Source organism: Xenopus tropicalis, chromosome 6, assembly GCF_000004195.4.
Source record: "Xenopus tropicalis strain Nigerian chromosome 6, UCB_Xtro_10.0, whole genome shotgun sequence".
Classification (NCBI taxonomy): Eukaryota; Metazoa; Chordata; class Amphibia; order Anura; family Pipidae; genus Xenopus; species Xenopus tropicalis.
In genome coordinates this window covers 77,234,548-77,261,232 of record NC_030682.2, presented here as the reverse complement: position 1 = coordinate 77,261,232, position 26,685 = coordinate 77,234,548, and the positions used below count along the sequence as shown (strand labels likewise).

The 26,685-nt window shown below is 39.1% G+C and overlaps 1 protein-coding gene across 2 annotated transcripts in view; it reads right to left on the bottom strand.

The window, feature by feature from the left end:
* elp2 (elongator acetyltransferase complex subunit 2) overlaps window positions 1-26,685 on the bottom strand; it is a 100,976-nt gene that overhangs the window by 69,255 nt on the left and 5,036 nt on the right. For both annotated transcript variants that reach the window (XM_012964648.3, NM_001015799.1), the window contains 7 exon segments: window positions 25,358-25,505; window positions 25,073-25,150; window positions 23,754-23,818; window positions 18,740-18,806; window positions 12,331-12,477; window positions 3,335-3,430; window positions 1,022-1,122 (listed from right to left, as the gene is read on the bottom strand). In XM_012964648.3, the coding sequence (XP_012820102.2) occupies window positions 1,022-1,122; window positions 3,335-3,430; window positions 12,331-12,477; window positions 18,740-18,806; window positions 23,754-23,818; window positions 25,073-25,150; window positions 25,358-25,505 (702 nt within the window).

Sequence of the window (26,685 nt, the reverse complement as noted above, 5' to 3'; positions counted from 1 at the left end):
AACAAAGATAAATAATCTCTCCAATAAAATTCAAGGATGCCTTGTTGAGGAATTTGCACCGTGAAGATTTTACATAGATATCATATCAACGTGCTACTCATAGGTATATATCACCTTCATCCACATTAATGACAAAAAACAGAACTTATTTGGTGTTGTAATTATTAGGCAATATCCCAAATTGTCCTTATAGAGGTCAATTGTATAACGCTTGCAAATTCAAATGAGCATTTCACAGCTATGGCACCACCCCGGTGATTGTAATCGTTTACCCACGGCCAGCGCTACGGTTAGGAGAAAACTGCACCAACCAGGGGAATATATGAGCATTCCTCTTCCTCCTGTCTTCTTTCTTCAGAATCTCGAGGCCAACGCATGCGCAGTTGAGCGAAAAAGCCAGCTTTCTGTAGAAGTCGGCTTTTCACTCTACTGCAAGTTCATGAAGACCAAAGCAGGATTGTTAGCTCGCATACTCCCCAGCCGGTACAGTTTTCTCCAAACAGGAGCACCGGCCGGGAGTTTCTGGTAAGCGATTACAATCACTGGTAGTGCCTAACATGTTAACTTTGTAACTTTCTTTTTTCTTTAAAAATGTAAAGGGTAAGCATGTATCAGCTTTGCACATTGTTGAGGGATTTTGGCCCATTTTCGAGCCAGATTTATTTCAGGTTGTTCAGGTATTTGGATGCAGGAGCCTCAGTTGACTAACTAATAGCAATTTTCTATATATCACTATGATGTCTTAACCAATCTAAAGAAGTAATATCAGATTTATGGCTCGACATAGGAGTAGCTGTAAGACCACTCATTTTCCTTCTCCGTTCCAGTGCATGTTGTAATATATTATGCTACTTATCTATCAATAACAGCAGAGAGAAAAAAAATCCTGCAGCTCTCTTGCTAACAGCAAACTGTGAATAAATACAAGCAATACAAGGGGGTCTCTATTCCAATTATTTATAACAGCTACATACTATAATAAGAATAAGAATAATTCCAGTTTGTTTTAAACATGGCATACCTGCTCTAACCAGACTCCAGATTCCTCATCTGGCTCCCACAAGATCATGGTTTTGTCCATAGAAGCAGACAGTAAACTCATTGGCTGTACAATGCTGCCATCTGCAGGATAAGTATACAAGGTAATACATAAGAATTATATGATCAACAAACTACGTAGTCAAAAATACTGATTAACCAGTAGGTACATATTTCATTATATCCTCAAAATTTAGCTAAAAAGAAAACAAGAATATCTAACCAGCGTCCCTCAAGCTGTTGTTAAATTACAAACTCCAGGATTCTCTGACTTAAATTTTAGTTTACCAGTTTAGACTGCAATTTTGGCATCCCTGATTTAGGTGTTCAGCTTATCAGACAAAAATGTACATATATGAACACACTATACAGGAAAAAGTACATGGACGCATTTTTGGCTAAAAGTATTCTGCCACCCTGTTACATTGCATGTCCACTCAGTGCCAAGTTTCAAGTTGTCCCTAGAAGTAACTTCAGCACAAGAACTATTCATCAGGAGCATGGGTTTTCTAACAGCCCAATGTCATGATTGTGGTAAAAATGTAATAATTTCTCTGACACTGGACTCTACAGCAGTACCAGTCTATGCTTTAAAGTAATAATTCATGCTCCCCTATCAGACAGATCTTCATTTGGCTGATGCCAGTAGATAAATAACTGCCTGAATGTGTAATTGCTGAATGTAAAGTTTGATTTTGGAGGAATAATTAAGTGTGCTTGTTATTTATAATTTGGGTTAGGGTCTATAATTTAAGTCTTGACAAATCCATGTTTTCTACAGAAACTGTTTGCTAAAATGGGAGCGTGAACCCATAAGATAGAACCCAGCTGAACACCCGTGGAATGAACTGGAACACCACATCTGATTCACACTAATTTTTGTTGGCTGGATGGAAAATCATAGTAACATGGGTTGAAAAAAAGACATACGTCCATCAAGTTCAACCTTAAAGGAGACATATCCTATAAAAATGATGAATGTGCCAGTGAATTATACTCCTCTAGATATAGAAGGATTGTGCTTAAAAAGTTGTGTTTTGGACTGATTTTTTGAGAAATTCCACCAAAACCCCACTAGCCCCGCCCATCTGTGCCACTTCCTGCTGGCTGAATTCTCTGGATGAGCTGGGGAGCCGGCGGCCCTCCGTACCCTGCACTGTAGGATAGGAACCAATCAGCAGCTAGGCTGACCTGATAGGGAACTGAAGCCTGTCTGTGCTTGTGTGAGTGCAGGGCTGTGATTGGCTCTCCCCCTCCTACTGTGCTTCTGGCAGGGACCATTAGGACACACCCACCCCTTATGTGAAACCCAGACAGGGACCTGAGAGGATCTATAGGGAGCTCCAATAAAGGGGCCATTGTTAAAGATAGGGTTAATGTTTAGCCCAAAGGGAAACCAGCACCGTATATTATTCATCATTGCCTACAGGGTTAGGGGTTTCCCATTTATCCAATATGTCTCCTTTAATACCTATATTTAACCTGCCTAACTGATAGTTGATCCAGAAGAAGGCAAAAAAAAAAAACATCTGAAGCCTTTCTAATTTGCCGCAGAGGGAGAAAAAACTCCTCCCCGATTCCAAGATGACAATTAGACCAGTCCCTGGATCAACTTGTACTAAGAGTTGTATCTCCAATAACCCCATATTTCCTTGCTTGCTAAAAAGCCATCCAACCCCTTCTTGAAGCTATCTAATGTGTTAGCAAGTACAAATGATTCAGGGAGAGAATTCCACAACTTCACAGCTCTCACAGTAGAAAATTCAGCAGACAATATTTCAGCACCTAGTGAAAAGCCTTGCCAAAAGAGTAGACAATGTTATATCAGCAAAGACAGGACGAATTTCATACTCTTGATTTCAGAATAAGATATTACATTAGGAGGGATTTTTTGCTATATATTGTAGTTTGTAGCCCAGGGATCCCCAATCTTTATTATTTGTGAGACACACAGAGATGTAAAAATTGTTGTTAAGCCACACAAGCATGAAAAAAAGCTATTTGGGGATGCCAAATAAGGGCTGTGACTAGCTATTTGGCAACCACATGTGGAATGCTAGCTTGCAGGAGAAGTAAAACTGTGTCTCTATGCTTCAAAACTTACCTCCAAGGCAGAAATTTAAAAATGGGCACCTATTCTGAGGCCACTGGAAGCAACATCAAAGGGGGGGTAAGCAACATGTTAAATTGCCGTTCTAATTTGTGGGGTTGCCAACAGATGAAGTGGAATCAACTTTATTACCATTCTTTTTTTATTCTGTTAAAATGCAAACTACTAAAGAAAAGAAAAACATACCTCTCGAAAAAGAAGGCTGCCAGTGAACAGCATAAATAGAATTCTCATGACCGGTCAAAACGGTCTCCAATGTAACAGCATAACTAGTTTCCGTGTCTAAAATAAAGAGAGACAGCACTAAATTTAATTTTTTCCTTATCCCCTATAGACTGGAAACTGAAAAACAAAGAAGGCAAAATAATGTTTTTTTGGCATACCAAACTAGGTCTATCCTTGTAAAGGTTGATTATTCACACATTTATAATCCTAGGCAAGTGGGTATTTATTACAAACTAAATATACAGTTCGGTCAATTCCCTTTGGGTGAAACTGTAAATTAAACCTTGGTGCTGTTAATAACTTAGAGAGACACACACAGTATTTTCTACGTATCTTTCTTAGCAGTTCTGTTCAACCCGTGTTGCCTTCTTTTCAAACTTAGCAACCACCTGCCATTGTGGCACCTGTTGACTGCCACAGGTCCCCCATTGCACCTACTCCACATGTGCACTCGTGCCCTGTTGCCCTTACCACACTATTGGCTCTTTCATCAGCTGCTCCGAGCGGCCCACAGATGAAATCCCTTAACACAAGAAGGAAGAAGAAAATGGCTGACAGGAGGAATTTCACAGATGGAATTTACTGGGAGCTCAGAGGAACTGATGAAGTGGTGGAAATGGAAAAAAACTGCAGGAGGAGGCAAAGTGAAGAAGGACAGAGAGGTGGCAAAGAAAGGCAAAGGAATGGAGGCATGGAGAGTCCACACCACTGCCACCACACCCTCAGAGCCCCAGTCACCTACACATAGCCCTTCCTTTCAACCTACAATCCTGAGACACCCAGCACCTATGCACCATATGTCAACAAGGAGGCAGGAACAGGGTAATGCAGGTTGTACACTGCGCGGGTTGTAGAACATGCAGTTAAGAATGATAGCTCTCAATAAATTTTAAGCCAGGAAACATACAAAATGTATTGCCCTAACTTGTATATAAAAGCAGCGGATATAACATAATTTTTTATTCAATGTATGCCAGGCTTTTTCAGGTATGTTTTAAACCCAACTTTCCACTGATCACATAGTTTCCTGTTAAGAGACAAGGGTGAAAATATTTTCATAGCTCTAGATTCCTTGCTTTCTGTTTTTAGTAGTGTGAAGGTAGACTGGCACTGCTTTAAATGAGAACTAATCCCTAAAAATGAATATGTCTAACAATGCCACATTTTATATACTGAACTTACTTTGTTAGAAGTGTCCGTGACACTCACATGGTCCATGTAGTCTGGGCAGCTGTTATAAAGCTACACTTAGAGGCTGTCACAAATTATCAAGCAGTAAATGAGGCCTCTCATATAAGCTGATGCTACAGAGATGATATTAAATTCCTAATGATAACTGCACTGGTTTCAGGGCTTCCATGTAATGTGAATCTTAATAAATGACTAATTAGCCTTGCACCATGACTCTTACAATTTACAGTGGTGTGAAAAACTATTTGCCCCCTTCCTGATTTCTTATTCTTTTGCATGTTTGTCACACTTAAATGTTTCTGCTCATCAAAAACCGTTAACTATTAGTCAAAGATAACATCATTGAACACAAAATGCAGTTTTTAAATGAAGGTTTACGTTATTAAGGGAGAAAAGAAAAATCCAAATCTACATGGCCCTGTGTGAAAAAGTGATTGCCCCCCTTGTTAAAAAATAACTTAACTGTGGTTTATCACACCTGAGTTCAATTTCTGTAGTCACCCCCAGGCCTGATTACTGCCACACCTGTTTCAATCAAGAAATCACTTAAATAGGAGCTACCTGACACAGAGAAGTAGACCAAAAGCACCTCAAAAGCTAGACATCATGCCAAGATCCAAAGAAATTCAGGAACAAATGAGAACAAAAGTAATTGAGATCTATCAGTCTGGTAAAGGTTATAAAGCCATTTCTAAAGCTTTGGGACTCCAGCGAACCGCAGTGAGAGCCATTATCCACAAATGGCAAAAACATGTGGTGAACCTTCCCAGGAGTGGCCGGCCGACCAAAATTACCCCAAGAGCGCAGAGACAACTCATCCGAGAGGCCACAAAAGACCCCAGGACAACATCTAAAGAACTGCAGGCCTCACTTGCCTCAATTAAGGTCAGTGTTCCACCATAAGAAAGAGACTGGGCAAAAACGGCCTGCATGGCAGATTTCCAAGGCGCAAACCACTTTTAAGCAAAAAGAACATTAAGGCTCGTCTCAAATTTTGCTAAAAAACATCTCAATGATTGCCAAGACTTTTGGGAAAAAACCTTGTGGACCGACGAGACAAAAGTTTAACTTTTTGGAAGGTGCGTGTCCTGTTACATCTGGCGTAAAAGTAACACAGCATTTCAGAAAAAGAACATCATACCAACAGTAAAATATGGTGGTGGTAGTGTGATGGTCTGGGGTTGTTTTGCTGCTTCAGGACTTGGAAGGCTTGCTGTGATAGATGGAACCATGAATTCTACTGTCCACCAAAAAATCCTGAAGGAGAATGTCCGGCCATCTGTTCGTCAACTCAAGCTGAAGCGATCTTGGGTGCTGCAGCAGGACAATGACCCAAAACACACCAGCAAATCCACCTCTGAATGGCTGAAGAAAAACAAAATGAAGACTTTGGAGTGGCCTAGTCAAAGTCCTGACCTGAATCCTATTGATATGTTGTGGCATGACCTTAAAAAGGCGGTTCATGCTAGAAAACCCTCAAATAAAGCAACAACAATTCTGCAAAGGTGAGTGGGCCAAAATTCCTCCAGAGCGCTGTAAAAGACTCTTTGCAAGTTATCGCAAACGCTTGATTGCAGTTATTGCTGCTAAGGGTGGCCCAACCAGTTATTAGGTTCAGGGGGCAATTAGCCATGTAGGTTTGGATTTTTTTTTCTCCCTAAATAATAAAAACCCTCATTTAAAAACTGCATTTTGTGTTTACTTGTGTTATCTTTGACTAATAGTTAAATGTGTTTGATGATCAGAAACATTTTGTGTGACAAACATGCAAAAGAATAAGAAATCAGGAAGGGGGCAAATAGTTTTTCACACCACTGTATATGCACTGTATATTTTAAGTCAGTCCCTAAGATCAAGTACTTGACAGCAGAAAAGAGCATGTGCAGTGACTAAGCTGCTCGTGACATCTTTGGAGGTACAGATCTTCACAGCTAAAGTGCTGTAGTTGCCTTGAGCTGGTAAAGAAAAAACATAATGTACAACATTTCTTGCCTACTTCTTTACTTAAGCTATAGTTCTACTTTAAAGTGATATGTTTAAATTCAAAAGAGAAATTATCATAATCCAGTGGAGATGCATTTTTATTCTGTACGAGACAGATTGCATCTCAATTGTTAAAGGCCTTTGTTTTAGAAGCTACTCTTTCTAATATAAAACACAAAAACAAAGGTGCACAATTCTGAAACCAAATTATAAACTGCTTCCTTGTGAAACAAATCACAAATCTTCCCTACTGCCACTTTTACAAAATTACATCTGAAATATTTCAACAATGAGAAGAAAGTTAACACTGTATCACTTTGTGTGCTAGCTGCATAACAATAATCACTTCAAAAGAGCAAACAATTTTCTCCCCTGAATTGCAATCTCTGCTGGACAAATAAAGGTGATTGTGGTGAAGCAGAATCAAAGCAGTCGACAAGGGAACTGCATATGAATTCATAATAATACATACCAATGCACTAAGAAATTCAATCATCTTTCATAGAACACAAACACAATTTTCTTTATTATCTAATTCTGAGAGTTTCATTGCATGCTTATAATAGAATGTTAGCCTTTGAAACATTTTAATTTCAGAGTTTACACATTAGATTACCAAACAATGTCTGCAAAAAGCAGGGCAGGACTGAATTTTAGTGGAAACAAAGATTGGTAAACAAAAACAGTAAGGCATAAGAGGGTAACAAAAGTGGATTGGCTTTGAATATGCTAAGAAAAAGGGTCGGGTGGAAATGAGGTAAAATGAAGAAACAATGAAAGGAGAAAAAGAAAAATATAAAAAGGCAGATATTGATAAAGGGAAGAAAAGGAGCAGAAATAAAATGGTGAAGGGAATGGATGTGGAAGACATGGGACACAGCACAATACACAGACAGGTTTTTACTGAATAATCACAGCATTCAAAAAGTAACATCATGGTACAGAAGCCTTGAGATTCCAGATTATGCCAGCAATGTGACCAGCATCCTTTACAGAAGAGATCCTCTTGCTAAAGCACTACAGCAAAAAGCAGTAAGGGGAATAGACTGACTGAAGGTTTTCTTACCTGAACATACAAGTGGGAACTATACAATCCTTTACCAATTTCCATCCCACTGAATGGGATTAAAGGCAGGAGAAGAAAGAGACAGAGAAGCAGACTTTGGAGGAGAGGTTTATAACTTGTTGCGGCCATAGTGTCATTAAATGCTGGGGGGTACTCTGTCGTGAAAAATATCGGTGCACCTAGTAATAAGATGCTGGAGGAGAAGAGTGCTATTCTATGCTGGGGGCTGCAGGGGGTTCCATGTCCATTAATGCTGGGCATCAACATGACCTTTGTTTCTGGGAGTCACTAAATTACTGACATTGCAGAAAGAAGAAAGCATGTGTGAAATTTTATCTGGCATACACCTTTCAGATCACAGGTTACTAAATGCCCCACCTACTGCATTTATGTGCTCCACAATCCTCTTACCAAATGGTCTTAAATATAACCTATTTACATTATCCCACATACCACTATACCTATATACACTGCCATGGTATTTATTGGCAAACATGGATATCTGAAAATTCTTAGATGGTAACATAGTTGCAAGCACTACATCTTAAATCAACACAAAAGCAGGAATTCTGCACTGAAAGCCAATTTAGATTATTAGGGCTAACAGACTTGTGGTGACCCCTGATCACAAACCCTCTTAATCACAATTCTCGGTAAAGGTTTTAACTGGGTCAACAGAGTATGAGGTATTTATTTATAACCCTTTAGAGATTTGGATTTCCATATGTTACTATCGAAATGTAGAGCACAGCACCAATAGGAAAATATCTCTTAAAAAGTCTCTATTAAATATCACATGGCTTTAGATCTCCAACAATGCAACATCTGTTAAAACAAAAAAGAAATAATCCCCCAATTAAAAAAATCTATCCGAATATTGAATGTGAATCATATTCCCGATTAAGGCCATGGGGCTCTAGAGTTTCAAGGCTGTGTATCCACATTGTCTCCCTTTTCAGTAACGCTTTAGCTCTATCTTCTCCCCGTCAAAATTGTGAAATTTAATACCCAGGAGCAGTTTATGCAGTAAAGTTTGGTGGTATGTCTCTTCCAACCCGGAGGTGAAGTGGCTAATTTGTGCTGACAAGTAGTACAAGTAAATATTAGCAAGAGATACTCCTCGTTTGTCCTTGTCTCTGGTAAGAGTATTAATACTTAACCTGGGTCGAGATCCAGCCCATACTAAGTGTCGGAATATGCATTCTATTTTAGTAAATACGCTCTTTGCTATCAGGAGGGAAGCTTCCAGTAGAACATAAGTTAACTTGGGTAGGAGAATTATTATTTTCTCTTTCAGAGGGTCTGTAGTACTCTGTTAGGGGCAGTTTCACAATCACTCCCAGGTATATGAATTGGTTTGTCACTGGAAACAGGAGAACCAATGGAGTATGAGAGTCTGGGGGTGATTCTAAGAACATTGTTGATTTGATGGGGCTGGAGACCAATCCGGATATTCGTGCAAATGTAGTAGATAAATGGAAAAGGTGTTGCGGAGTCAGTCCAGTATATTATATTGGAGAAGTCAGTCCAGTATATTAAGGTGTATATACAGTTGTATGCATTCCTCTCTGTCCCCAATGCGTCATCCTTGTATATTGGCATGTTGTCAAATCACCTGGGCAAAAGGCTCTATGGCCAGTGTAAATAAGAGTGGTGACATTGGGAATCCCTGGCCCTGTGCCCTGTTTCAGTGGGAAAACAGTGGGTTGTGTACCATTTACAATTAGGGATGCTTTTGGTGAACTATACATAAAGCTTGACCCATTTAGTGTTTGCTGTACCAAAGTTATTTGTTAAAGCACCTGCCACATATACGACTATTCTACTGTGTCAAAAGCTTTGGCTATATAAAGTGCAGCTATTACTCTCAGGGCGTGATTATCATGTTCAGTAGCCAAGTTTAAGTGAGGCCTTCTGATATTGAGGGCCGTGGACTTGCCAGGCATAAAGCCCCTTTGGTCCTCTAGAATGATAATGAAACTTACTCATTCTAGTGGAGAGGACCTTAGCCAATATCTTGATATTTGCTGACAAAATTGAAATGGGATGACATGCATGTCCATTGCATCATATAATTCAGGGAGTGTAATGTCCTTGTCTAACTGCATCTTGTATTCTTCTGGGAAGATATAGATTTCATTTTTAGTGACATTTATTTTAGACTGATGGACTATTCTGTTATTACAGGGGGAGAGGAATGTGCTTTTGCCAGATAAGCCAGCAATTTACCAGTCTCTTCCCCCTGTTCAAAAAATCTTGCTTTGGAAAAAAATAATAACCCCTTTACCGAGTTACGTTTTACTGTGTTTATCGCAGTGTTGAGAAATGTGTCCCAGACCACCAAGGGAATTGCTATGTCTACATTGTCCTAAAAAAAAAAATCGCCAATAGTGACACCTATCGGGTCATCTATATTAAGAATATTAATATTAATATCTAGCCATATTGCATTATGGGAACATCTCCCCCCAGCAGCAGATCAGCAAAACAATGGAAAGATTACTAGACACCTGTATTGCTAAAAGTAGCTAAAAAAAGCTTATCTGAAAGTAGTTCTAACATGTTACGCTGGCTCCTTCTAAAAGCTCCGAACCAGGCACAATGCACTGAGATGGCTGCCTACAGACCAATATTACAACTAAAATACTTTAGTTGGTTCAAAAATAAAATTTTAAATGGTAGATTGAATTACTTACTATGTAAACAATGTAATTTAGAAATAAAAAGTACACCATAAAAATCATGAAAGTAAACAGCTTTAAAAGGAGAGCTAAACCCAACTCCCCCCTCACCCAGGTACAAAAGCCCCCTTTTAACTGCCTGCATTGATCCCCCCCCTCACCTCTCCCTTCTTGCATAGCCTATAACTCTAAAAAGTGGCCTGCTCAAGCAGAGTCCATGTCAGTGGTGATACCTGAAACATTTTTTAATGAACGGAAGATGTTGCCTAGGTCCCCTGCTGCACTGCTCTGCTTTCTTAGCTTGGGTTTTCCTACAGGGCCACTTTTCAAAATATAGGTTATGGATGCAGTGCAGTTAAGGGGGCTTTTGGTACCTGGAGGGGGGGGTAGTTCTCCTTTAACAAAAACTTCCAAGAGACATCATGGCTATCATTTGGTCTTGGAGCAACCACAATGAAAATGTAATGACAACATGCCATATATTGAAATAACCTGCCTTTAAAGGAGAAGGTCTATGTAAATACAGCCATAAGCATTTGCAGTAATGCTACACTGAGTCCTCTATCAAAAGAAACACAGGATTACTTGTCTCCTTCTTTGTAAACATGGTCTTAGGGTATCTGAGTTCCTCACTCAGAAAAATCCTTCATTCTGGGTGCCAGAGTCTGCGCAGTTCTCTCCCCCCTCCAATAAGAATTGATAAAACTTACTCCCCCCACCCTTAGGAATGTGTGATCTGAGCTATAATGGCTAGAGCTATACAGCAGGAAGCTACAAACATCACTGTGGTGAATCTCTTGGCAGTAAAATGCCAAAATGATTTTCCTTCTTCTTTAAAGTGAATAAGCCAAACCATTGTGAGTGCTTTTAAATACAGCCCATAATGACTTAAGGGTAATTGTCCCACAGAGAACTAATCTACCCATAGGATATTACCCTAAGGGCAGTGGCACACGGGGAGATTAGTTGCTGTGATAAATCTTCACTATTGCAGGTGACTAATCTCCCAGACATGCCATACCACTGGCAAGAATGTAAATTGCCGGTGGGATGGCACACGTTGCTTCGATTTTCCAAAGTCACCCTAAGTTTCCTTGCGAGGAAATTTCAAGCATCCGAAGTCATGCGTATACCATCCCACCGATGATTTACATTCTTGCCGGTGAGATGGCATGTCGGGGAGATTAGTCGCCCCCACAATAGAGAAGATTTATTGCGGGCGACTAATATGCCCATGTTCCACTGTCTTAAGTCTGACTTTTCCTAGCCACCATTGTCTACTCACATTGATTAAAGTTTACAGCAGCAGTTGTTAATAGATGTGTGTAGTTACCTGGCAACACACCTGCTCCAAAAAGTCATTATCTATGAGTAGCAACAAAAGTACTCAGTTATCTATAAGTCAACATACATGACCAAAATGCCTTGTCCTAATATGTTCCATTTACATGCATGTTGTATGAGCACTGGATGAAGACAAAAATACTTTGTTGCTGATTTGTAAAGTTTGGATGGTGTGAGAAGAACCCACATACAGAGAACAACAGGATAAAACATCACCTATTATTTTGTGACCTACATGCATGTTGCTGCTTAGAAGCCTTAATTTATTACTCATGAGCGTCACTTTAGGTATATATATATATATATATATATATATATATATATATTTGCAAAAATATGAGCCGCACTCACAGGACTTAGAGTAGAAAAAAGAAAATTTATTAGAGCATATAGCTATATGCTCTAATAAATTTTCTTTTTTCTACTCTAAGTCCTGTGAGTGCGGCTCATATTTTTGCAAGGGTATATTTATTTGATACTGCACCCAGGCATTCTATATTCTGTTTTACGTGAGTGCCAGTTGCCTACATTGCTCTTATTATTTATATATATATATATATATATATATCTCATGTTAAATATATAATACATGAAAACTCATAAAAATAAATACATTCCATTATATTGTAGTAAGTATGGTAGTTTCAAATATCCTGCATTAAAGTCCTATGTACTATGAAAACTTAACAAACCTTTTTCTTTTACTTTGAATATGTTCTCCTTGAGCTTGATGCTGTTTTCATCTTCAGTTTTGGAATTCTCTTTTGCTGTTTTCCTAAATATCTTCCATATGCGAATAAGGCAATCCTGTGCACAGCTTGCAAGGAAAAGGTTCTGACCTGCACAGTAAATGAAAGCATTGCTTTAAAAGCTGAAGAACTGAGCAGCAGACCATGAGCTGAATCTCTCCATTATATACTTAGAACTTAAGTCCAAAAGTTCTAGGACACTGCTGTCCAACTGGTGGGCCACGGGCCAACCTGTTAGCTGCTTTAATGGCTTACCTTTTGTGTAGGCTTTAAATGACATCAGTACTGAGATTAACTGTCCCCCAGCATGATTCACACCTCAGATTCAGGCTTCAAGCCCCTGTATTGTGTATTAAACATATAATCCTATGTACTGTTCATACCTTTTAATCCCTGCATTGTTCACCCCTCAGGCTCAGACTGTAAGCACCCATGTATTCACCTCTTCACACCTCAGACAGACTGTAGGAATAGTGCCAGCATTGTGTCACTGTATGTATTGTCTGCCGTATGCTGCCTGTGTATGGCATACAGAGGCAGCTAAGGGCAGACAGAGTATGGCACACACAGGTGGGATAGGGCAGGCAGAGTATGGAACATACAGGCAGCATAGAACAGGCAAAGTATATCACACACAGGCAGCATAGGGCAGGCAGTGTATGACACACACAGGCAGCACAGGGCAGGCAGAGCATGGCACGCACAGGCAGAACACTGTCTGTGTGTGCCATACTCTGCCTGCCCTATGCTGCCTGTGGGAGGTGAACCTGGCAGGGGTTTGTTCTGGGAGTTTAAAGTTTGAAATAGCCATTATATGGTCCCTAAGGTGTGTAATTATGTGCTGGGGGTTGCTGTGCTATCCACAGAGGAGGAGGCGGCATATGAATTTAAGGGTTTCTTAATAAGACATAATATAATTCTTTCACATATGAATGATGGTTGATATCCCAGTGGTGAGCACCAAAGCATTTCGGTTTTTGCTGCGCACCACCATTAATGTGGGCATGGTCTTAAATGCTCTTGTGATAGATGGGTGTGGTTTGAAGTGGGTGTAGTTTAAAAAAGGGGAGTGATCTGAAATGGCTTCCATTAGCGGCCCTCCACTATGTATGCTAGAGAAATTCTGGCCTCGGCACCACAGAAGTTGGACAGCACTGTTCTAAGATATTAAACAGAGTATCTGAAAGTAATTCTCTTTAGGTCTCTCTACCCTTTGTTGCTCCTTCCCTTTAGTGTTAACACACAATAAACAAAAATGTGTGCATACGTTTAGTACATGTACAAGATCTAGATAATGGGTCTCTTTAATTCTGCTAAAAAAGATTATTTAAGAATAAATGATACCCTACCTTTAAACATTTTAAATTTAAAATAATGTGCCCATAATTTAAAATGATTTTCACCATTTTAGATATGGCTAAAAAAAAAAAAAAAATTGTTAATCAACTAAATGTTATGCTACTAATGAAAAAAATGTATTTATCTGTAGAAAAGCAACATGCGGACGATTTTTTTAAGCTCAAGATTACACTTTTCTTAATCCTCAAAAGAAATGAAAAAAATTAACACTTTTCTCCAGGTTCTAGGTTTTTAGATTTTGGTTTTGATTTTCTTTGGTATCTTCACAGAAAATTTTAACAAAATTGAAAAAAATGAGAAGCATTACGTGATATTTCAAAAGCATCAATGGAAACACAAGAACAAATTTCTAATTAAGCATTTTAGTTTTCTTTTACTCTGCCTGCAGCTTAGGTTTCTATCTTAGCATTTTCCCTTTAACAAAGGCATGAACTCATGAGGATAGGACTTCTGCTCAATGCATACAACCTTTAAGAGATTGATTAAAAAAAGGCAGTTGCGGTAAAGATTATACAACAGTTCTACCACATGGTTGTGTGGAATTTCTGAGTTTATACATATAGGTCATACAAAAGCATCTATCAAACAGCTTATAAAATCCCGTTAGTCAAGGACCTTATGGGAGCATTGATGATTTCCTCTTCCATCGGGTCTGAACTTATTAGTATCCATTCACTTGCACAACCCAATCTGCAGCTACAGGTACTTGATTTAATGCATGGTTTTCTGAGCTGACTTTCTGTCCTTAAGAGCATTACTAAAAAAAAAAATAAGCAACTCCCTAATAATAAATAGGGTTAGGTATCTTTTTAGAATATCTCAAAGGCTTTCAAAATTTAAGTTGTCAAAGATATTTCCAAGTTTTTTGAAAACTACAAACTATATACTGTATACCAATAAGCTGAGCTGGACCGCAGACCTTGAGATCATCTGACCTCTCTAATGCTCTTGTAAAAAGTCTTATCAAAAGTAGAAACCAGATTTAAATCAATGCCTTTGGTTTCAAAGTTCCAGATGTCTGGATCTTTCTTCCCATACAGAACCTCCAGATCACAGTGCAATAATCTGAAACCCAATATTACCACAACTGGACTGCCACAAGTAGACTGTGCTAAACTCTGGTAGAATTCCAGCTGAGCATAAATTTACCAAAGTAACACTTGTATTTGAGAATATTAAGAATAATGAGCATGCCTCCGGAAACTGTCATGGTTTTTTAACAGTATACAGTATTATGTAGTTTTTAATAATATATACTGTATATACTCGAGTATAAGCCTAGTTTTTAAGCCCCCAAAATGTGCTGAAAAAGTCACCCTCGGCTTATACAGGTATAGGACCCATTATCCAGAATGCTCGGGACCAAGGGTATTCCGGATAAGGGGTCTTTCCGTAATTTGGATCTCAATACCTTAAGTCTACTAAAAAATCAATAAAAAATTAAACCCAATAGGATTGTTTTGCATCCAATAAGGATTAATTATATCTTAGTTGGAATCAATTACAAGGTTCTGTTTTATTTCTACAGAGAAAAAGGAAATCAGTTTTAAAATTCTGAATTATTTGATTAAAATGGAGTCTATGGGAGATGGGCATTCCTTAATTCGGAGCTTTCTGGATAACGGGTTTCCGGATAAGGGGTCTGATACCTGTACTCGAGTTGGGTGCCATGGGTCCCTCCAGACTAGCACCCTCTGTCCTTTGTGTGCAAATTAGGCCACCTGCAACCAGACCCTCCAGTGCCCTGGCCCACTCCCAGTCACAATACTTATTCCCCCTTACGTGTCCTCCGGGACTGGGTCTGCTGCCAGTTTGCCAATGCGCAATGAGCATGGGGTAGTACTCATATTGTTTTTGTTGACCCTCTTCTCCACTTACAGAGCTATTTACGGTTTTTATTTTAAATAAATATTTTAAAAACATACCACTGATGCCTCAATTTATGTAATTTACTGGTTTTTATTTTGATTATTGAAACTTAGCAGTAGCTGCTACATTTCCCACACTAGGCTTATACTCAAGTTAATACATTTTTCCAGTTTTCTTAGGTAAAATTAGGTACCTCGGCTTATATTTGGATCAGCTTATACTTGAGTATATACGGTAAACTGTGATCCTGTTTGCACAAAATTAATTGTAGTTAAAGGAGAATGCAAGTCAAAATTTAAAAAGCATACTGTCCAATAGTCCTCCTATTGTTTAGTAAAAACGCCACGCTTTTGGCTCACCTAATCAAATATTTACTCAGTCACACTTACTTCACATTTTCTAGAACAGGCAGCCATCTCTAAAAAGATTTTCTCCCTTTCTTTCCCTCCTTGCTTCATACTGCACATGTGTTTCATTCCCTCTCTTCCCCTCCCCTCTGCCAGATCAGCTTCTGATTGGCTGGTGGGCATGTGTAGCTCAGAACAGCAGACAGGATCAAGTTACACACATGCTCAGAGAATAGGAAGGCTGCCGCTGGCAGCCTATAGGAAGGACAGAGATATTTCAGTGATGTCACTGTAGTCTTCACACTGCTGTAGGCTGCCAGCACCATATCTCACAGAAGCAAGCAGGGATCTGGGAATTTAGATATGCAGTAAGTACTTAAAAAGAATGCCTTTAGACTTACTTTTAATTTATTTTAACCTTTCATTGTTCTTTAATAAATGACCAAAGTCCATCTAGATTAATTTAATTGCCTTTTATGAGGAGGTAAGCAGGAACCCTCAACACTGGGATGGCAGTGGATGTCATCTACTTGGACTAAAGCATTTAACACATTTAAAGCATTTAACACAGTACCGCAGAGAAAGAAAAGCTTTTTAACTTGTTTATTAATGAAAATTACTGTTTCAGTTTTTGCTGTCGATACTAAACTGTGCAAAACTATAAGTTTGATGCAGGATGCTTCACAGAGAGATTTGGCAAAATTGGAAAACTGGGCAGCAAAATGGAAAATGAGGTTCAATGTTGAAAAAAAGTTATGCACTTTGGTAGAAATAATTTAAATGCAAGTTATACACTAAATGGTAGTGTGTTGGGGGTATCCTTAATTGAGAAGGATCTGGGGATTTTTGTAGATAAGTTGTCAGGCCATGTCATTCTGTGGCTACTAAAGCAAATAAAGTACAGTCTTGCATAAAAAAGGGAATTAACTTAAGAAATAAAAACATAATTTTGCCTCTTTATACGTCTCTGGTAAGGCCTCACCTTGAGTATGCAGTGCAGATTTGGGCTCCAGTCCTTAAAGGACATGTAAACTCCACACACAAAAATGTAATCAGTGAACAGCCTGTTTGAAATCAACCATGCTGGTTGTCCAGAGGTTAATAGTAAGGCTGCAGCATATCCTTAATCACTTAGATTTCTGTCTCCTCCTGAAACCCACTCAGCCCCCTCCCTCAGAAATTTGCTTTGGCCGTTGGCTTGTGGGCATGCTCAGTTGTTCTAAGCTCAGATTACTAAACATACCCTCCAGTCTAGCAGCCAGTGAAGAGATGGCATTGCTGGTTCCCATAGAAACTCCGCTCTAGCTGTCTGCTTCAATTTTTTTCTCCTGAGCTCAGCTTTACCACTACAGTGCTCAAACAAAGCAGAACTTTTATCAAAGACAGTGCTGCCTGCGTGAGTCTGTATTCTTGATGAAATGTATGCTGAATAAGGGTCTGTGTGTGTGTGTATGTTGTTTGCAGATTTAAATGTATCTGATTATGTATCAGAGGAAAAATGGCCACCAGGTGAAAGCTGCTATTTGCTTTAGGAAAATGTGATGGTGCTGGCAAGAGGAGGTGACATATGCAGTACAAATGATGCCATTTGGGTGGGGGAGATGTGCCCAACTGATATACATTGAAGGCAAATGTAGGCTTTACATGTCCTTTAAGAAGGATATTAATGAACTGGACAGCTTGCGACTAAACTGGTAAAGGGGATAGAAGATTAAAACTATGATGTTAAACTGCCATAGTTAGGGTTGGTATCTCTGGAAAAAAGCGTTTGCAAGGAGACATGATTACGCTTTACAAGTATTAGAGGGGATTATAGATATATAGGGGTAATGTTCTATTTTCCCATAAAAAGGATCAGTTCATCATTGGCCACCCCTTTAGATAAGAGGAATGAAACTTTCATTTGAAGCAGAGTAGGTGTTTGTTTCACTTCCAAGTGATGTTGTGATGGCAGATTCTGTTAATGCCTTCAAGAGAGGCTTGGTTGATTTCTTGAACAAGCATAACATCCAAGGCTTTTGATGTTGTTATGTAGAGTGAGTGTATTGACAGGTCAGTATATGTGTGTGTGTGCTGGGTTCACTTGGAAGGGCTGAACTTAAAGGATTTCAGCCTTTTTTTCAACACAACACTTAACAATATAACTACGTTCAACCCCTCTAAATGACCCCAGTGCAGATAGATACACATACCTAAACAGACCAATTGATACACTCACATATATAAAAATATATACTTAACTCCTTAAGGAAGTAAGTGCTTGTGAGGAGAGACTCTTGTTCAAACTAGACCACTGTTTGTTACAAATTAAAGGCATACTATCATGATTTTTATAGGTTTTGTTTTTAATTTACACTAATTTAGTTAACATACATAGCTAATCATTCACTCTACCATTTAAAATGTTATTCTTGAACCAACAAATGTATTTTTTTTAGTTGTAATACTGGTGTGTTTGTGCTTGAGTTGAGCTTTCAACTCTACTGCTCTGCTCGCCAAGTATGCCTTCTTTCTTGTCAGGGCCTCTGCTGCTCTACTCATCAAGTAGGAGCATGCACACTTAAAGCTGACCTGGGTCTTTGTTTATAATGTGCATACCCTAGATTGGCCCTAAAAGCTGTCGTGGCTCCAACAGGATAAGCTAACAGGCCAACCACTTTGGATAGCTACCCACTGGGCCATGACCAAATGGATGCAAAGTATTTACTTGAATACAGGCAATTGATGTAATTTCTTTAAGTATTTTATTAATTTAGTCTTTAAAGATTAATACATACCAGTAACAGCCCATTCGACTCCTCTTATCCAGTCTTCATGTCCATGAAGTACTTGTGTTTTTTCAAACTACAAAATATTAGCATGATAATACACAGATGTCTTTTATTGTCTTATTATAAAATGGGTACAAGAATTTCAAGAAAGAAAAAATAACCACATTATAGACAGATATATAAATAATAATCAGAGAAGAGCTACATTAGGGTTATTGAATACTAAGGTAATTATTTTATTTTAACATGTCAGTCCAATAAAACCCTTTACGACACATATATAGATGTTAATAAATGCATACATTTTTTCACTTGCCAATTCAATACCTTTACCCTTAGCTACCCCTTAGCCTTCCATTAACTAACTATAAATGAGGCAATAGGTGTCAAAAGTACAGATGTGCCAGAAGATGCCCATTCCTGGGTATAATAAACTAGCATGAACACAACATGTTTTTCCAAGAAGAACAGGAATAACTAGTTTGAGAACAAACTTCATGTTGGGTTGAAAAATGTGAAGTCACTGAATGAAATCTGATTAGCTGTTGTTGGCTCCGCCCACTTTTTCTAGCCTTACATAGTATAGTTACATAGTTACATAGGGCTGAAAAAAGACCAGTGTCCATCAAGTTCAACCCATCCAAGTAAACCCAGCACACCTAACCCACACCTACCAATCTATACACTCACATACATAAACTATAAATACAACCACTAGTACTAACTGTAGATATTAGTATCACAATAGCCTTGGATATTCTGATTGTTCAAGAACTCATCTAGGCCCCTCTTAAAGGCATTAACAGAATCTGCCATTACCACATCACTAGGAAGGGCATTCCACAACCTCACTGCCCTCACCGTGAAAAACCACCTACGCTGCTTCAAATGGAAGCTCCGTTCCTCTAATCTAAAGGGGTGACCTCTGGTGCGTTGACCTTGGACAACAGTTATATAGTTAAACTACCGTGCAAAGTTTGGGGACCCTGGTTTTAATAGTGTCTGAATGACAGCAATTTAAATTTTCCCACTGAAAGTCAATGAGTGACATTTTTTCTATCCTGGAACTGGTTACCCAGTGACTAATTCTGCAAAGTTTAGGGACCCTAGGATTAATAGTTAAAGAACGGCAGCAGTTTAAATTTAAACCAATAAAAGTCAATAGGTGAATTGTGATAGGTGGTTGGTGGGTGTGCCCACTTTTTCTAACCTTGAGTCTAAGTCACCCAGTGACAAACAGTGGGCACCCTGGCATAAATAGTGTGAGAATGACAGCATTTTAAATTTAAACCAATAAAATTAATTGGATGAAATCTGATTGTCTGGTTGTTAGTTGGCCAACCCACTTTTCCTATTTTTGAACTGCAGTCCCCCAGTGACTAACTTTGCAAAGTTTGGGGACTCATAAAGGCATACAAATTGTGGGGCTGACAGCATTTTAAACTTCACCATTCAAAGTAAATAGGTGAAATGTGATTGGCTGTTGGTGGCTCCGCCCATTTTTTTCTAACTTTGACCGGCAAATACCCAGTGACTAACTCTGGAAAGTTTAACAACCCTGGAATTAATACTTAAATAACGGCATCAGTTTAAATATAAACCAATGAAATTTCACGGGTGGAAATGGATTGGTTGTTGGTGGCTCCGCCCACTTGTTCTAACCCTGAATACGTAGTCAGCCAGTGACTGACAGCAGGTTACATAGTTAGTTACATAGTTAAATAGGGTTGAAAAAAGACCAGTGTCCATCAAGTTCAACCCATCCGAGTAAACCCAGCACACAACCTATACTAACCAATCTATACACTCACATACAAACTATATATACAACCAGTAATACTAACTGTAGATATTAGTATCACAATAGCCTTGGGTATTCTGCTTGTTCAAAAACTCATCCAGGCCCCTCTTAAAGGCATTAACAGAGTCTGCCATTACCACATCACTAGGAAGGGCATTCCACAGCCTCACTGCCCTCACCGTGAAAAACCACCTACGCTGCTTCAAATGGAAGCTCTGTTCCTCTAATCTATAGGGGTGACCTCTGGTGCGTTGATTGTTTTTATGGGAAAAAAGAACATCCCCCAACTGCCTATAATCCCCTCTAATGTACTTGTACAGAGTAATCATGTCCCCTCGCAAGCGCCTCTTTTCCAGAGAAAACAACCCCAACCTCGACAGTCTAACCTCATAGCTTAAATCTTCCATCCCCTTTACCAGTTTAGTTGCACGTCTCTGCACTCTCTCTAGCTCATTAATATCCTTCTTAAGGACTGGAGCCCAAAACTGCACGGCATACTCAAGGTGAGGCCTTACCAGGGACCTATAAAGAGGGGTTGAATTTCCCCATTGAAAATCAGTAGTTAAAATCTGATTGGCTGTTGGTGGCTCCACCCACTTTTTCTAAATCTGAACCGCAGTTACCTGGTGACTAGCTTTGCGAAGTTTGGGGACCTTGGTATTAATATTTAAAGAATAGCAGCAGTTTAAATTTAAACATATGAAGTCTATAGGTGAAATCTGAGCTGCTGTTGGTGGCCCTGCCCACTTTTCTAAATTTGGAACATAGTTGCCCAGTGACAAACTGTGCAAAGTTTCGGGACCCTGACATTAAACATGTGAGAATGGCAACAGTTAAAATATCCCCACCGAAAACAATGTAAAAAATGTGATTGGCTTTTGGCGGCCCCGTCCACTTTTTCTAACCTTGAGTACGTAGTCACCCAGTGACCGACTGTCCAAAGAACCCTGGCATCAAACCAATAAAATTCAATAGGTGAAATCTGATTGGCTGTTAGTGGACCGACCCACTTTTTTCAAAACTGAAACTGCAGTCCCCTAGTGACCAACTGTGAATAGTTTGGGGACCATGGGGTTAATATTGTGAGAATGGCAGCAGGTTGAATTTACCCATTAAAAGTCAATGGGTAAAATCTGATTGGCTCTTGGTGGCTGCGCCCACTTAAAAAAAAAAAAAAAAACCTTGAATACGTAGTCACCCAGTGACTGAGTGACTGTGCAAAGTTTGGGAACCCTGGCATCAAACCAATAAAATTCAATAGGTAACATCTGATTGGCTGTTTGTGGCTCTGCCCACTTTTCAAAACTAAACCTGCAGCCCCCCTAGTGACCAACTATGAATAGTTTCGGGACCCTGGGGTTACAACTGTGAGAATGGCAACAGGTTGAATTTCACCATTGAAAGTCAATAGGTAAAATCTGATTGGCTGCTGCTGGCTCCGCCCACTTTTTCTAACCTTGAACTGCAGTTACCTGGTGCCCAACCCTGCAAAGTTTGGGGACCCAGGTGTTATTACTGCGAGAATGGCAGCAGGTTGGATTTCCGCCAAGTCAATAGGTCAAATCTGATTGGCTGTTGAGAGCTCCGCCCACTTTTGGGCATCTAACAATCATCATATCTTCATTCAGGCTGACCCCATGACTATGTGATTCAACTTTGGTGAGTGTGGCCTCAAAGCTGTAAGATTGGCAGCAGTTTCAATTTCCCCATAAAAGTCAATGGCTGTTGTTGGCCCCTCCCACTTTGGGGTCATCCAACAAATGTTGCTGTTTCATTCGGGTTAACCCCATTATTATGTTATTCAAGTTTGGGGGGTGTAGCTTTAAAGCTATAAGAGTGGCAGCAGTTTGAAAATCTTCCTTGTCAAAGTCAATGGAAAAATTGGGGTGATCAGAGCAGCGCCACAAAAACACGGGGGCGGGATCGCTTAGAATAGCAACCTGCTCCGCTATAGGGCGAAGAAGTGTGGAGAGTTTGGGTGTTGTACCCCTAAAACTGTAGGAGCAGTAGCATTTAGAAAATGGGGGTGTTAAGAATAAGAAAAAGAAGAAAAAGCAGAAAAATAAGCTAAAGTCGAAGAACAACATGTTGGGTTTTTCAACCCAACATCATTTTAAGATTATCACTTTTAAGTAGTATATAGGGAATAATGTACACCCAGTACAAAAAGGAGGTCCATGAACTCACAAGAGTACTTTTACACAATACTCTACATCAGGGATCCCCAACCTTTTATACCTGTGAGCCACATTTCAATGGGAAAAGTGTTGGAGAGCAACACAAGCATGAAAAATGTTCCTGGGGTTGCCAATAAGAGCTACGATTGGTTACTTAATAGCACCTATGTGGACTGGCAGCCAACAGAAGGCTCTGTTTGGCATTATACTTGGTTTTTATGCAACCAAAACTTGCCTCCCTAACAGAAATTCAAAAATAAGCCCCTGTTTTGAGAAACATCCAAGGGGTTGGGGAGCAACATGTTGCCCACGAGCCACTGGTTGGGGAACACTGCTCTACATCCAAGCACAAAGCACTGTTTATAACAGATTATCCATGACTATTGTGGATTACAAAAGGAATATTTACCAAACTGCCTGAATATAAAAAAAAATAATTGCATTATAATTATTTTAAATATTTAATTTATATATGCTATATATCTGCAGTATATATTGCTCTTTTACACATTTTTTCCTTGAGCCACCACTTTGTGTTGGTCTGTGTGCTCCTTCAGAGATCAGTTGACAGGAAATAACAACGAGTGGGAGTAAAAGACAAAGTTCTGACCTTGGGCTACAGATGAGCTGGTTTATGTAATACATTTTTATAGAGATCTGCAATGTTCAGGGGTATAGTTTACACATTTTATTTTTGGTGCCAAATCTTAATAGATATAAATATCTTTATAAATATCTTTTATATTTTGTAATAATGGGCTTGTTTTAGGTTATAGATAGGGTTCATCAAGACAAAAGGAAAACATACTGTTTTCATACATACAATACGAATAAACAAGCTTGTCCTAATCAACAAATACATATACACAGAATTCAATTGAGAGCTATTTTGTGTGACAGCCATCAAGAGAGAACTAAAAGTAGTTGAACCAGTAGTCAGAGAGAATAGCAGCAGGCTATACATCAAAGCAAATATTGGAAATTGGAAAATAATGGAAATTTAAACAAGAAAACCACTGCCAGCTGAGAAAGGAATAATTACCTGCTCATTCTGTAATACATACAAATGGATTCGGCTATCATCTGCCCCACAAGCTAAAACTGGCACTGCAGAAACAATGAAACAAATGTTATTTAAAGAGAAAAGCTTCATTTAACTTTGTTTAATATATTATGACTGTTCTAATTATTAAAGATTCAAACGTACGATGCTGCTCGTGATGTTCACATTGTAAATGTCTGGGGTTTTACCAATAACTTGAGCACTAGTGTTTTATTTTACTGCTTTAAACGTTTTTCAACATTACTTTAATGAATAGAGTTTGTGTTGAGTTTGTAGGAGGGGCACAAACTTAGTCACTTACTCCAAGGGGCACATTTATCAAAGCAAGTCAGGTACGAAATACAAAAAATTCGTATTTGGTCGTACTGTGCGAATTTTTTGCGACTTTTTCGTACATTCGCGACAAAATTTGTGCAACAAAATCAAATTGTCGCGCGAAGAAAGTTTCGGATTCATTCAAGCTTCGGTATCGTGACTTTCCTTGGGCCAGGTTGGAGCTGCACAGTGCCATTGAGTCCTATGGGAGGCTTCCAAAATCATGCACAGAAGGATCAAAGTCGGAAAGGTTTTCCCGCCATTTATGATCGTTTCATACGAAAATGTTGTGACTTTCTGATCGCCAATCGGATATTATCGTGACTATTCCGTCTTTTTCGTAAGCATTTTCGTGATATTTGCGATCATCAGAAATTATCGTATCCAACCCAAATTGTATCCATTTCGGGATTTGAACTCATGATTTGATGAATGTGCCCCCAAGCCTTGGGCTGGTGCTCATCTTCTTTTAAAGATGCACCAGCCAGGGTTACTATCCTTCAGTGCTGCACCACTAGACTCTTCCTATGCCCCAGCATCCTCTCTGCTTGTAGAGTGTTGACACTGATAAAGTATTTTTCACAAAATGAGAATGGCAGGGCTGAGAACAACAGTACACTGGGGCAGTACATTTTTCGAGAAGGAGAACTGGCCTAGAATCACTGAGCAGGGCCTTAAATCCTGGACCCCCCCATGATTCAACTTTACAAACCCATAAATATTTCTTAATAAAAACTATAGGCAAAACGTATATTCTACTAAATACTAAATCATCACCTGGATGAATGAAAATCTTCATAGACAATGCCACTTCTAAGCTCTTAAAAGTTGTATAGCAGTAAAGCAAAAATGGGAATATGAAAACATTCATTGTAAAAGAAAACATCAAGATAGATTCAGAAGCCCACGCTAGTAGCAAGGTAGACAAAAACTGACAAAGTGGGCAATGGGTGACAAAACTGAATCTTAAAAAGTGTACTTACCTAAACTTCCAGGAAGAAAAGATATGCAGACATCCAACACAAATCCCTTTCCAAAAGATAATGTCTGAAGGCATTCAGCTGAAAAAGAATACAGCAAAATAATCCAATATTTACTTTCTTACCTTCCTGGATTAACAAAACAGTTCCAGACAAATTTGTTTGAGCTGTGTCATACAGCTCAATATGCCCCTTCCCAGTTTTCTGTGGCTCACACAAAAATGTATACAAATATTTTTTATTATTTTCTACCATTCATCAGTGAGAAAAATAAATAAGACTGCTTACTTTTTACATTTCTTCTTAACCACAGTCGAACAGTGCAGTCTGATGCCGCTGAAACAATGAGAAGTTCATTCTCAGATCTTTGCGTATAGACAGCATGGACAGCATTTACTACTTCTGTATGACCTTCAGCTGCAACAGGTTGCTCACACTAAGCAGGATATAAATCATCATGTTAGTATGCTCATTTAGCTACTGGTGCCCAAGTAGTACCCTTTTACTAGGGACATTTTGATATTACCTGTTCAAAGTATGTCTAAGCATTTTAGACAAACAATGTAACAGCCTTTAACCCATTAACTGCTGCAGAACATAGAATTCACTTTCTGTGGGTAAAAGGGGAACTGTCACCCAGACATAAAAAGCTGTGTAATAAAAGTCCTTTTCAAATTAAACATATCATTAGGATTGAGGAGACTGCCTCATGCAGATCTTAGAAAATCCCATTTACATGGGTTTATCCTATAGGCTAAAGCTCACCACTGGGTTTTAAAGCAGATGCCAGGATAATAGCTGATCAGATTCCCAACTACAGACCGGATTCGCCTTTCTTGAGGCTCATCAGTGTAGTGCAGGGCTTTCTGGTCAAATTCAACATAAAACCCAAACCCATTATAAAGGCATTTAAAAATCCCAGCTGTCAATCATATATTCCCTTCCCTTACTTTAACTTTCCCTTTCTCCTCACCATCTAATTTTGTAGCCAGTGCATGAGCATGTCCATTAGGTCCACCATACTGGCCCATAAAGAAGATTTTAGGGTGATACAATGCTTGCCCCTAAGTGTAGCTTTACAGTCTGCTAGTTTTGATTAGACAGTATTTGTACTGTACAGAAATATATGGTTTCTGAGGAACATTTTTTTGCAGCTTTTAACAGCATAAAAAAAGGCAGCATGCTTTTGTATTAGTAGAAATCACTGGGGGGGGGGGGGGGGGGGGGGGAGGCAGGTGCCTCTACTGCCTACCCCTAGTTCTGGCCCTGAAGTGCAAGTGAAATGCCTCTAAGTGTGATGCATTGGCCTCAAATAAGTAGCAACAAGCTTTGGTCTTATTTAAACATTAGATTTAATGTTTAAACAAGATACAGTCATATTGATTCACAAATCAAGACAGGTCACTGTAATGCTGGAGGAATCAGACAAAAGGAATATATGTCCTTCCTGTAATGTACAGCGGATATAAAAAGTCTACACACCCCTGGTAAAATGTCAGGTTCTTGTGCTGTACAAAAATGAGACAAAGATAAATCATTTCAGAACTTTTTCCACCTTTAATGTGACCTATAAACTGAATTGAAAAACAAAGTGAAATCTTTTAGGTGGAGGGAAG